General features: G+C 42.8%; 1 protein-coding gene across 2 annotated transcripts in view; it reads left to right on the forward strand.

The window, feature by feature from the left end:
* MATK (megakaryocyte-associated tyrosine kinase) overlaps nt 1-13,238 on the forward strand; it is a 143,171-nt gene that overhangs the window by 96,245 nt on the left and 33,688 nt on the right. For both annotated transcript variants that reach the window (XM_075337848.1, XM_075337847.1), the window contains exon 10: nt 8,088-8,283. In XM_075337848.1, the coding sequence (XP_075193963.1) occupies nt 8,088-8,283 (196 nt within the window). The remainder of the gene's footprint in view (nt 1-8,087; nt 8,284-13,238) is intronic.

A 13,238-nucleotide genomic window follows, 5' to 3' on the forward strand; every position in this document is an offset into this window, starting at 1 on the left:
GTGCGTTGGCAAATCGGGGTAATAAGGAGTTAATGGCAGCCCATAGCTGCCACTAAATCCTAGATTAATCATGTCAGGCGTCTCCCCGAGATTCCTTCCATGATTAATCTGTAAATTACAGTTAAAAAACACACACACCCGAAAAATCCTTTATTAGAAATAAAAAACACTAACAAAGTCCCTCATTACCAATTTATTAACCCCGACAAACCCTCCATGTCCGGCGTACTCCACAGTCCTCCAGCGTCGCGTCCAGCTCTGCTGCATGAAAGTGACAGGAGCTGCAGAATACACCGCCGCTCCGGTCACCTGTCACTCAGCGTGGGGGCGTGTCTCACTGCAACCAATCATAGGCGCCTGTGGGCGTGGAAAGCAGGGAATATGAGATGGCTGTGTACAGAGCACAGCGCGCCCGCCGGTATAAAGGCTCGGTCACGCTGTGCGGGCCGGCCAATCACTGCAATTCCACAACTAACAGGGCTGTGGCATTGCAGTGGTCTGCCACCCAATCCCTGCATGAGGGCTGGCTCTCAAAAGAGCGCCAACATGCAGGGATGAAGACCACGAGTAAAGCACGAGTATTGCAAAATTACTCGGTACCCGCCGAGCAGCCCGAGTACAGTGATACTCGTGCGAGTACCGAGTAGTAACAAGCATACTCGCTCATCACTAATTCTAATAAATATACAGGGAACATCCGGTCGTTCATTAGAGGAGAAGATCTATTGTGCAAAGAAAGGGTGCTGTTAGTAAAAATTGAGCTAAATAGAAAGAAAAGCAAATGCTTAATCTATTTTTGTAGATCATTAATGGAATGTTTCTCTACACAGATATATTGCCACAATTATATACAAAGAAAAAAGTGTTGAGTCCAGTGTATACTTTTCATTGCCATAGGTAATAGACATTTTTTTTTTGTATATGATAAATTTATTGAGTGCCGGAGTTTGCTTCGTGTTAGGGTTGGGGGATATGTCACCAGCAGTGAGAAGAAGTAGAGAAAGGGAGAGCAGGTGGGAAAAGGAGAGTGGAAAGCATGGTCTGTGAGATATAAGGAGCGATCTGAGGTTTAGGAGCAGGTCAGCAGATGAGGACAGATGAGAAGGCAGGACGGAAGGGGAGATGAATATTTGTTTGGAGAGTCCTGGGGTGTGGGGATAGCGAAGGAGAGTAAGGAGGAGAGGGGCAAAGACTGTGAGGGCATAACTGAACATGGTGGGAGTAAGGTGTTAAGTATGGGATTTAAAAAATAAATTATGACAGTGGCAAACTCAGACAGAGTAAAACTTTACCTTCTGGTCACTTCTGGGACATTTCTTCTATATTTCTGACACTCCACTTAATAGATCCCACTTATGAGATCACACCAGACCAGTTATTACTAAAGGACTAATTGTCTCTGGCTGCCTAGTCAACCCGCTCTGTATAATACTGTCCCATCATTGATTGGCGGATTTCTGTCAATATACAGTGCATATTCAAAACTGCCAATCAGTTGTGTGGCCAGGGTTATGCAAGGCTTAGCATTTATAGCACTGCTCGATCTGTAACAGAGATATCACAGTTTTACCAAAACTGCTGCACCTAAACTAAGTGATACATAACTAGATTCAGGGTCTTTCCCCATACATCATGCTGCTCTCTCAAATATATAGCAAAAACCTGATGACATATTTCCCTTAAGTAATATTTGTATGTTCAAGTGCAGTTACAACGCTTGTTTCAGGTTCGGGTAATGACTATTCACAATTACACATAGAACATGATAACTGCTTACATTCAAATTGGCCTGCAAACATATGATCCTAGTGACTTCAACTTCTGAAAATTACGGTGATCAGCTGTTTTTCTTTAGGAAAAGCTGAGGTTGGCCATAAATTTCCAGGCAAACAACTGCTGCAAGAGAACCACAGTAATACAATTAAATTGATCATCAGCCATATTGACATGATTGAGTATTAACCGAGGAACATTGTCCTGTGTACTTACGAGGGGCTTCTGATAAGTCTTCGGTTTTACCCAGAAAAAACGAGATAGGGTGATGAAACTTTACATTTATTCCACATACTCTCCATTGATGTCAACACACTTCTTACATTTTGGTTGTGCCTCAAACCGGGCATCCATAGCAGCCATGTAATCAGAAATGGTGTCAAATTTGGTACGCTTAAGGTGTTTCTTCAGGTTTGGAGCTACAGTACGTACAGCTCATTGAGGGAACCATGAATGCCAACATTTATTGTGATATATATCCCTTTATATTCCAACATGATAACGACCCCAAACACAACTCCAAGATGAGCACTGCCTTGCTAAAGACACTTGGGGTAAAGGTGCTGGACTGACCATGCGTGCCTTCAGAACTAAACCTATTGAGCATCTGTGGGGCATCCTCAAACCAAAGGTGGAGGCACAAATGTCTTTAACATCCGCCAGCTCTGTGATGTCATCATGGAGGACGGAAGAGGATTCCAGTGACTCCCGTGAAGCTCTAGTGAACTTCATTCCCAAGAGAGTTAAGGCAGTGCTTGAAATTAATGGTGGACGCACAAAATATTGCCACATTGGGTACAATTTGGTCATTTTAACTTAGGGGTGTGTTCACTTTTGTTGTCAATGGTTTGTACATCAACTGTGTGTTGAGTTATTTAGAGGGTATAACAAATATACACTGTAATACAAGCTTTACACCAAGGGTGGGGAACCTCTGGCCCGCAAACCGCATGTACCAGCAATGACCTTTTTGGCCCCAGGCAGATTCACGAGGACTGCAGTGTTCAGGAAGCAGCCACGTCTTGCCAGCTGCCAGCCCTTTAGACCCCCTTGTGAGCTGAAAGTATGTGCACACCACACTCACTACTGAATGCTGCATGTGCATATACTGAATGATTATGTCCTCATGCTGTCCAGTGCCAGTATGCTGTGGACGTACTTTGTGGACAGGATCAGCACGCGATGCGTTCCTGTCACACAAAAGAGGAGGAGCAGCAGACCCACTGTCCCCTGTGCTGTACTTGCCTACAAGTCCTGTGTGGCCCCTTCCCCAGTGCAGTGTGCCCTCTATCAGTGCTGTGTGACCCCCCCAGTGCTTTGTGCCCCCCAAGCACTGTATTCCCTCCCTCCAGTGCTCTGTGCCCCATTCATGCCATATGCCATCCCATGCTATGTGCCCCTCACTCATGTCTATCCCCCAGTGATGTCTTTATTAGTCAGTGATGTATGGGCCCGAACCATGATTTATATGCCACAATGATGTATATGCCCCAGCATCTCCTGTGATGTATATGCCCTCAGCCCCTCCTGTGATATAAATGCCCAAGTCCCTCCTTTGATGAATATGCCCCCAGCATCTCCTGTGATGTATATGCCCCAGTGTCTCTTGTGATTTATATTCCCCTAGCCCCTCTTGTCATGTATATGTCTCCAGACCCTCTTGTGATGTATTTCCCCCAGCCTCTCCTGTAATGTATATGCCCCAGCCCCTACTGTGATGTATATGCCCCTAGCCCCTCTTGTGATGTATATGCACCCATCATCTCCTGTGATGTGTATGCCCCACCACCCTCTGTGATGTATATGCCCCTAGCGTCTCCTGTAATGTGTATGCCCCCAGCCTTTCCTGTGATGTATATGCCCCCAGCATCTCCTGTGATGTACAGTATATGCCCCAGCCAATTCTGTGATGTATATGCCCCAGCCTTTCCAGTGATGTATATGACCCAGCGTCTCTTGTGATTTATATGTCCCCAGCTCCTCTTGTGATGTATATGCCTCATCATCTCCTGTGATGTGTATGTCCCAGCCCCTTCTGTGATGTATATGTCCCTAGCATCTCCTGTGTTGTATATGCACTCAGCCCTTCCTGTAATATTCATGCCCCATCCCCTTTTTTGATCTATATGTCCCTTCTGCAATGTATATGTCCTAGTGTCTCTTGTGAGGTATTTGTCTCCACAAATATATATGTATGCAACCCCAGACCCTCCTGTGATGTATATGCAGCTCCTGTGATTTATAAGCCCTCAGCATCTCAAGTGATGTATATACAGTACCTCCAGAATCTCTAGTGATGTATATACCCCCAGCGTCTCTTGTGATGTATATGCCCCCAGGCCCTTTTGTGATATATATGCCACAGCATCTCCTGTGATGTATATTCCCAGTGTCTCCTGTGATGAATATTCTCTAGCATCTCCTGTGATGTATATGCCCCTGTATCTCATGTGATGTATATTCTCCAGCATCTCCTCTGATGTGTATGCCACTCCTGTGATGTGTATGACCCCAGCCCCTCCTGTGATGTATATGCCCCAGCATCTCCAATGATGTATATGCCTACAGCATCTCCTGTGATGTTTATGTGAAGCCCCGCTAGTATGTGTCGGTGCAGTACCTTCAGGGACTCCACGTGGATGGAACAGTCTGGTCACAGGTAGGGAACCTTCTTTTAGGATTGTCGTGACGCCACTCTCAGTATTGCGGTCAGCGGGGACCGCCACTGCAGATTAAGGGATGCCTGGGGCTGATGGTGGGTGCAGTCAGTATATTAGCCCCCTGAGAGTGAGGCAAGCCCCAGGCCCCGGTGTATGTGTGTGGGACCACAGGTCGCAGAATGACTCAAACACAGTCCAAGAAGTCTTTCAACGTGTTTACTCACTGTTTGGAGGTCACGGTGAGATGCCCGGGCGACACTGTGATAACCAGGTTGAACCAGGAATTCCAGGAGGCCGTTCTGAGGGTAGCTGTCCACTCGCCTTCCTTGCACTCTTTCTGTTTTAGGAGGATCCTTTGCTTGAAGCGTGGTAGGACCCCTCCAGGGAAGCTGTTACCACCCTGCTCCCCTCTCTCTGGCTCGTCTGCCGGCAGCGTGGCCTTGGTGGGATGGCTTCTGGCCCTGTCCCCTTATGGGCCTGGTGATTGCTGCTTGGCTCAAGCTCTGTGTAGTCGTGGTGAGGGCATGAAGCACCCCCCCCCACCTGTAGGTTAAGCAGCTCTGGATGATCTGCTGCCTGTACTGGGGACCTAGTTCCCCTTGTGTGCTCAGATACCGGGATCTCCGTACTCAGCCACCCTTCTCTCTGGATGATTTTCAGGCCGACCCACGGTACTCCTTTCTCCCCCGCTTTCAGCTACTGCACTCCTCAGGACCTGTCTGACACGAGAGCTCCTCTGCTCCCTTCCACACACTTCAACTTCTTCCTCCAGACTCTCCTCCTTCCTCTCTCTCTCTGCCCTGCTTCCTAGCAACCAGCCCCTGAACACACCCCCAGCTGGGAATTGAAAGTTAACCCCTTCTGGCTACCCAAGGGTCCCCTCTGGTAATGTGGGAGGCCTGGTCACTATATGTTTGTGTGTGCGCCTCATCCTGGCCTTTGGAGATTACCTGGAAGCATTGCTCCCGCATGGGTGCAATACTCTGTGGTGCCTGACCAGGTCAGGGGCGCCACATTTATGCCCCAGCGTCTTCTGTGATGTATATGTATTCGCCAGCATCTCCTGTGATATGTATGCTCCCAGCCCCTCCTGTCATATATATACCAACAGCCTCTCCTATGTGATGTATATGGAGCAGCACCATGTCTCCTTTAATGTATATACCGCAGTCCCAGCGTCTCCTATGTGATTATATGATTTCAAAAACCTATTATTACAAAGTGACTGCGCTCCAGACTGAGACAAACCTGGAAAAGTAGTTGCGAAGCAACATGATCAATATTACCTAACATCACAGCTGCACAAAAGAGAAGCATGTCCAACCACCACATTATTTGTTTTACCAAATATAGAAGGGTAATTTTGAGGTTGATAATTTTTTGCGGTCCCCAAAGGTTGGTAGAAATTTCCAAATGGCCCTTGTCAGAAAAACAAGTTCCCCACCCCTTCTTTACACTGACTACTTTACATTGTATCAAAGTGTCATATCTTCAATAGTGTCCCATGAAAAGGTATAATAAAAAATGTACGTAAGGAGTAGGGGTGTATTCACTTTTGTAATACGTGATGTGTGCAGAATACTTGGGCAACTACTAGTATGCAGAATTAATCCCTGCTTAATTGTAAAGTGCTATGGAATATGTTGGAGCTATATAAATGAAATGATTTATTATTTATTTTGCAACTAAATGAAAAATGTACATTTTCCCATCTCATTTGTTTAATCTCATTGTTACAGTGAGAATAATAACCAAACAACTCAAAATGTAAAATAATACATTTCTGTCATTTCAAAATAAATATCAGTAACCAATACAGCCACCATTCTATTCAATAACCGTCCTTTCATCCATTGAGTCTGTGAGTTTCGTAATCTGTTGGTGATCAACTTTTTGGGCCGCACCAACGACAGCCTCCCAGTCACTTTTCAGAGCTGTGAACTGTTTTCATTCACCATAGATCTCCATTTTAAGAAGGGCCCACAAGTTCTTAATAGGGTTTAGGTCAGGAGAGGAAGGGGCAATGTCATTATTTTTTCATCTTTAAGGCCATTACTGGCTAGCCAAGCAGTGGAGACTTTGATGTATTTCTGTCACGCTGTACAAAGGCTAATAAGATGTAGTACAGCGTAATCCCCACTAGGTGGCAGCAGAGTAGTGAAGGAGAGACAAAGAAACACTGTAACGAAAAGGCAGCTGAAGTATAGCAGACTAACTTCAGCAGGCAGTACACAGGTGATTGACCAGGGGGCAATAGAGTAGTCAAACAGTCAGGGTCTAGCCAGGAAAGTGGAGTCACAGCAAAGGGAGGATCAATATCAAAGTCAGAAAACAGGACCAAGTCAGAAGCCAGGAGATCATGTATGCTGAGGGAAACACAAACAACAGACAGGAGCGGGAACTCAGGGACCAGGACAGGCAGACGAACGGGGGAGGGTACAAGTCAGGATACAGTAGGAGGGAGGCAGAACAGATCGGGAACACTCACCAGAGCCAGTATACAAGCTGCGAGGCACAAATATCACTGGCACTGAGCCATAGGTAGGGAGGCAATATATAGCATCCTGGGATCCAGAAAGAGGGAAGGTAAGTTAACCCCTGACATGACCAGGCCAGAGATGGGTGTAACCAGCAGCAGGGAAAAGCCGACCTTGATCATGACAATTTCATTGCATTTGTCTGCATAAAATCATTGTTTTCTTGAAAGATGCAAACTTTTTCCTGTTTCCTGACAGCAATCTTTTCTGCAACTCGAGGGCCAGAACATCTACATTCCACTAAAATAGGGGGATTGCAGAGATTGTCACACAGGGCATCATTAGTACCTACCTAAACATATCATACCTTTATGATATATACTTTTGATATACTATAAACATCTAGGATAGTATGCACCTTCATAATTTATATTGACGTTGCGATCGGTTCAATGTGACATTGTTGAACAAAGACCAGAAGAGATTTCATATCTGTCACAGCAAGATAATACTGTCGCAACTGTGGGCAGAATAATTCGATGACAAAGTGTACAATCATAGAGACCCATGTTTACTGCTAAACTGCTTCAGCATTAAGAGAAAATCCAGCTTTTACTATGGGTGAAGGCCAATGTATATTACCAGGGTTACTGAGAAATGCCCAAGTTTACTCACAGGTTCCTGGGTGGCTTGGCACCGGTTGTTGTCCAGTTTTGCTCCTTTTTTGTTTGCACCCTATTCAATATTTTATTTGTGCCTTTTTTGAAGTGCATTTTCTATGTGCAGAGTCCAGCAAATACAGATGTTTTAGCCTGATTCATTAATAGCAAGTTTTTAAAATTTGGTACAACTTCCCTCCAGTTCCCCTCTGGTGTAATTTTGAGTTTGTCCAAATTTTAGTGGATTTTTTTGCCTTTTGACCCTAAAAGCCACAAACACAGTTGAAGCCATGCAGTGCCTATTTTTTACTCTTTGCTAAATGTATTAATCTTGTGTGCCATATTGCTAAATTTGACTCCAAACATGGTGTCTAATACCACAACTCAATAAAGGAAAGTGACAAAAAATGATGAATCGGGGCCATATTGCTCAGTTTTATTTTTGCCATGTTGGTTATACACAGTATACATAACACATAATGTGCTTTTATTCACTTTCTTTAAAACATATACATTAGGAACGTTGCTCAAGGTATGGAGTATCTAGAAGAAAAACGAATGGTACATCGTGACTTAGCTGCACGGAACATTCTAGTGTCAGAGAATGTTGAGGCGAAAATAAGTGATTTTGGGTTATCCAAGACTAAACTCTTACCTGATGACATCAGTAGACTTCCTATTAAGTGGACGGCTCCAGAAGCATTGCAGCATAAGGTAAGCATAAATTGATTGTCTAGGTTACAACTTTAAGGTCACGTTCACACGTTCAGTTCTTGGTCATTATTTTACAGAAGTATTTGTAGCCAAAATCAAGAGTGGAACAATCAGAGGAAATGTATAATAGAAACACAGATACCTTCTGCACTTTTCACCCACTTCTGGTTTTGGCTTACAAATACTAAGGTAAAATACTGACCAAATACGTGTGAATGTGGCCTTACAGTTTAGGAAGTATTGTGTTTTATTCTGCCAACATGTTAACTTTAATTTCTATCAACCAATGTGTTTTATTATTTCAAAATCTACAAAGTGTACGTCTACATTCCTCTTAGAGCTCCACTCCAGCTGTTTTTGTTTTTCACCGCAGTAGTGGTACTTTTAATCTAAGATCCTTAACCCTACTCATATAATCACCTTCCACCGTCTTCACCTTCTATCATCGCCACTTCCATTGGTCTCCAGCAGTTGTGACCTGCCAGATCAAGCCAGAGGTCATTCTTCAATGTAAGGGGTACTTTACACGCTGCGACATCGCTACCGATATATCGTCGGGGTCACGTCGTTAGTGACGCACATCCAGCTCCGGTAGCAACATCGCAGCGTGTAACACTAATGAGAGACAATCAACGATCGCAAAATCATTCCAAAATGGTGATCGTTGACACATCGTTCATTTCCTTAATATCGCTGCTGTACCCGGTACGATGTTGTTCGTCGTTCCTGCGGCATCAGACATCGCTATGTGTGACACCAGGATAGCGACGAACATCTCCCTACCTGCGTCCACAGGCAATGCGGAAGGAAGGAGGTGGGTGGGATGTTACGTCCGGCCGCTTAGTGACGCCGCAGTGACGTCGCTATGACGCCGAACGCACCTCCCGCTTGAGGGAGGGATTGTTCGGCAGTCACAGCGACGTCACTGACCAGGTATGTGCGTGTGACGCTGCCTTAGCGATAATGTTGGCAACGGCAGCGAGCTATTACGCTCGACATTGCTAGCAATCGCTAGCGATGTCGCATGTAAAGTACCCCTAAGGGTATGAGAGCTTCATTCATTAACTTCTGATTTCCTGACAGTCAGAAGTTTGGGTTACAAGCTGGCGCTGCTGGATCGTAGTGGCATCGGTAAAAGATGAGGACGCTGGAGGGTGAGTATATTACTAGGCATGTAGAGGGACCCTAGATTAAAAGCATCACTCCACTGGTGGAAAAAAAAATGATGAAATGGTGCTTTAAGTGAATGTTATTTAATGTGATAATTATTAGTACAGTAAAAAAAAATTAGAAAAAATGGAGAGCAGACATAACACCATAACAGATAGCTAATAGTGGTATTAATCGCCTTTATTACAAAATCAGATGAGTAGAACAACTCTTCTGCTTTCCACTATTCCTTGAACAGCACTTCTCAAGTCACCGATTCCAGATGGTACTGTCTTTCCAGCTCAGACAGTAAACATGATCCATATTCTAAAAAAATGGTAATTTAATAAAAAAAAAAAATCTTAAAATACATAATTAACTTAGTAAAACAATAAAAAGATATATACACATGTAACACATTTCAATGTTAACCCCATTATCAAGGTTAAAATATAATGATAGTTAGCATCATTGGAATTTATCCATTATAAAAAGGGTTCACCACAAAATGCATTGGATGCATATATTTTTTATGCTGTGTTATTAAGTGAATTACATACTGTACACCGACAAGCAAAAGGGTTACAATGTTTTGAGCTTTTGACTTTCAGGCTCCATATCTTACCATCCACTACAACTTCAAACATGAGACTATTTCCATTTTATAGACAATCATCTTGGCTATCTCATACATAAATTTGACTTGCAAATATTTTGCATATGATTTGTTATGCAGATTCTTCTCATATCACTGCATTGTTACTGTTTTGCTCTTAAAAATCTATATTTAAATTTTTAGTATTTTGTTAGTATTTTTTAAATCCACCTTTGGCTTTCAAGATTGCCTGAATCCTTCTGGGTATGCCTTCGATCATATTTAAGTATATCTCAACTGAAATCTGATCCCAGGTCTCTTCTACAAATTCCCAATGTTTGTGCATGTTGTCGACTCACTTTGGTATGTATACAGGTTTTTCTTCAACTCAACCCACAAGAATTCAATTGGGCTCAGGTCTGGGGACTGTGGAGGCCATATCAGCACCTCTACTTCATTGTCATTGAGCCATTCCTTCACCAATCTCGACATATGCTTTGGGTCTCGTCCTGCTGGAACTCTATGTCATCCTTTTTATAACCATAGTACTCAAATGTACGAAGTAACTCATCTTGTTGGATACTCATATATAGCTCAGCATTGAGACCACCATTGATCCTGGTTAAGTATCTAATGCCTTTGGCTGTGAAACAACCACATATCATCAGACTTCCTCCACTAAACTTGACAGTTCCTTCACTTTCACGAGCCATATCTTCCATTGTTTCTTCAAAACCTATTTGCACCCATCAGAGCCTACTCTATTAACTTTTCTCTCATCTCTTCAAATCACCAATTTCCAATCTTCTACTGTCTACTTTTCATACTTTTTTGCAAACTCTAGCTTACACTTCTTATGGCAATATTAAAGCTTCTTCATCTTTTTTTGGGCTACCATTTCGTACTTGTGTAACATGGTGCTTGAATGGACGACTATGGTCTTACTATTACGAAGCATATGAGTTACCTCCACTGCCGTGTTTGTCACATCAGAAATGATAGACCTTGTGATGAGCCGACTTGTTGACTCTGATATTTTGCCTGGTCATCCATGTCTTGGCTTTTGTGGCTTTTGAATGGGTAGATGGACAGACATAATTTCATACTCTTCCAATGGCCCTTACATGATGCAGTTTGGCAGTTTTCTTGACCCAGAGCTGGCTGGATGATGCTGTTAGTCTTTTCTTGGAAAATACTCTTCATGGCTGCACCTCAGTTCATACCAGTGACCTTTCGCTTGGGAATCAACCTAATAAAACATTGACCAATTAGGGAATGGGAGAACAGGTTGTAATTTGTAGTATACAGGGAAAAAAATGAGTAACAATGCAGTGACATAACAAGAATTTGCATAACTAATAATATACTACATAGTTGCAACTCAAATTTATGTATGAGATACCCAAGATGATTGTCTATATAATGATGCTAGTCTCACGTTCAAACCTATAGTGGATGGTGAGATATGGAGCCTGAAAGGAAAACATTCAAAAAATTGCTACCCTTTTGCTTGTCAGTGTATGTTGTAATGCCTTTACCAGCATTCACCAGAAAATGGCTCGGCACCACCTATATTCCCAAAGAAAAGCTATGTGCCAAGACCAAAGAGTACAACATAAACACGAAAAAAGTACAAGGCACCACGCTTATATAAAATAATTGAAGAAAAAACAAAAAGCCAGCACTAAATGTGCACTTCAGCACTAAAAAATCTAAACTGTACTTATTATAAAAAATTTGAGATTTTTGGCAAAAAATTGCAATTTCTTGAGCTACCACGCCACGTCACGGCAAATCTCATTTGGGGCAGTCCTACACTAAAATATTTTTATAAAATGTGCCATATTGCCTCACATATGAATAGTAGAACTGCTCTTAGCAGCACTCACCTGGTCTATTTCAATCCCGTACCCATGACTGAGTCATGGCTGTGGGCGGGATAGGTCCAAGCAAATGCTGCATGAAGTAAATAGCCTGTGGACAGGGCCTGATGACTGAATGTGAACAGTCACAAACCGCCATGCAGCATTTGCTTGGACCTGTCCCGCCCACAGCCATGACTCAGTCATGGGTACGGGATTGAAATAGACCAGGTGAGTGCTGCTAAGAGCAGTTCTACAATTCATATGTGAAGCCGTATGGCACATTTTATAAAAATATTTTAGTGTAGGACTGCCCCAAATGAGATTTGCCGTGACGTGGCGGGGTAGCTCAAGAAATTGCAATTTTTTTCCAAAAATCTCAAAATTTTTTATAATAAGTACAGTTTGGAATTTTTAGTGCTGAAGTGCACATTTAGTGCTGGCTTTTTGTTTTTTCTTCAAAATAATTGAATGATACCTGACATGGATCTATGTTGTGCAAAAACATGCAAAGATTTTATTCAAATATAAAGTGGCAATCAAACACATTTAAAAACATTTAAAATACACATACAAAATTGTGATCATCCAAAATAACCCTGCATGGTTACAACAAAGGGTCCCTATAGTCACCAATAAAGGTTAAATACCAACATACTGCAATACCCCCACAGTAATGAATTATAAGGTTAAAGATGAAGATTGGTACTTGGTGGTGTTATATAAACTGCACTGGTTCTCAAATAAACGTGCTATGGATATATTACCAGGGCCACCATATGGCTGATAAACCCAACCCTCCAATCTTTCCCTAATGTGCTAGAGCAGGGCATGCAAGGGGCAAGAAAAAAAAATTATCTCTGGCCCATAGCCTGAGTGAACATGGGTATAGTTACCAGGGACCCAATGAAGGGGTCAGGATGGCACAGAAAAAAGCCCAATGCATTGCGCCAGTCAAGCTGGCTTCATCAGGAGACTGCCACTAGGTAGAATGAGGGGATATACAGTTACAGTTAGGTCCAGAAATATTTGGACAGTGACACAATTTTCGCAAGTTGGGCTCTGCATGCCACCACATTGGATTTGAAATGAAACCTCTACAACAGAATTCAAGTGCAGATTGTAACGTTTTATTTGAAGGTTTGAACAAAAATATCTGATAGAAATTGTAGGAATTGTACACATTTCTTTACAAACACTCCACATTTTAGGAGGTCAAAAGTAATTGGACAAATAAACCAAACCCAAACAAAATATTTTTATTTTCAATATTTTGTTGCGAATCCTTTGGAGGCAATCACTGCCTTAAGTCTGGAACCCATGGACATCACCAAACACTGGGTTTCCTC

This window comes from Anomaloglossus baeobatrachus, chromosome 1, assembly GCF_048569485.1.
Source record: "Anomaloglossus baeobatrachus isolate aAnoBae1 chromosome 1, aAnoBae1.hap1, whole genome shotgun sequence".
Lineage (NCBI taxonomy): Eukaryota > Metazoa > Chordata > Amphibia > Anura > Aromobatidae > Anomaloglossus > Anomaloglossus baeobatrachus.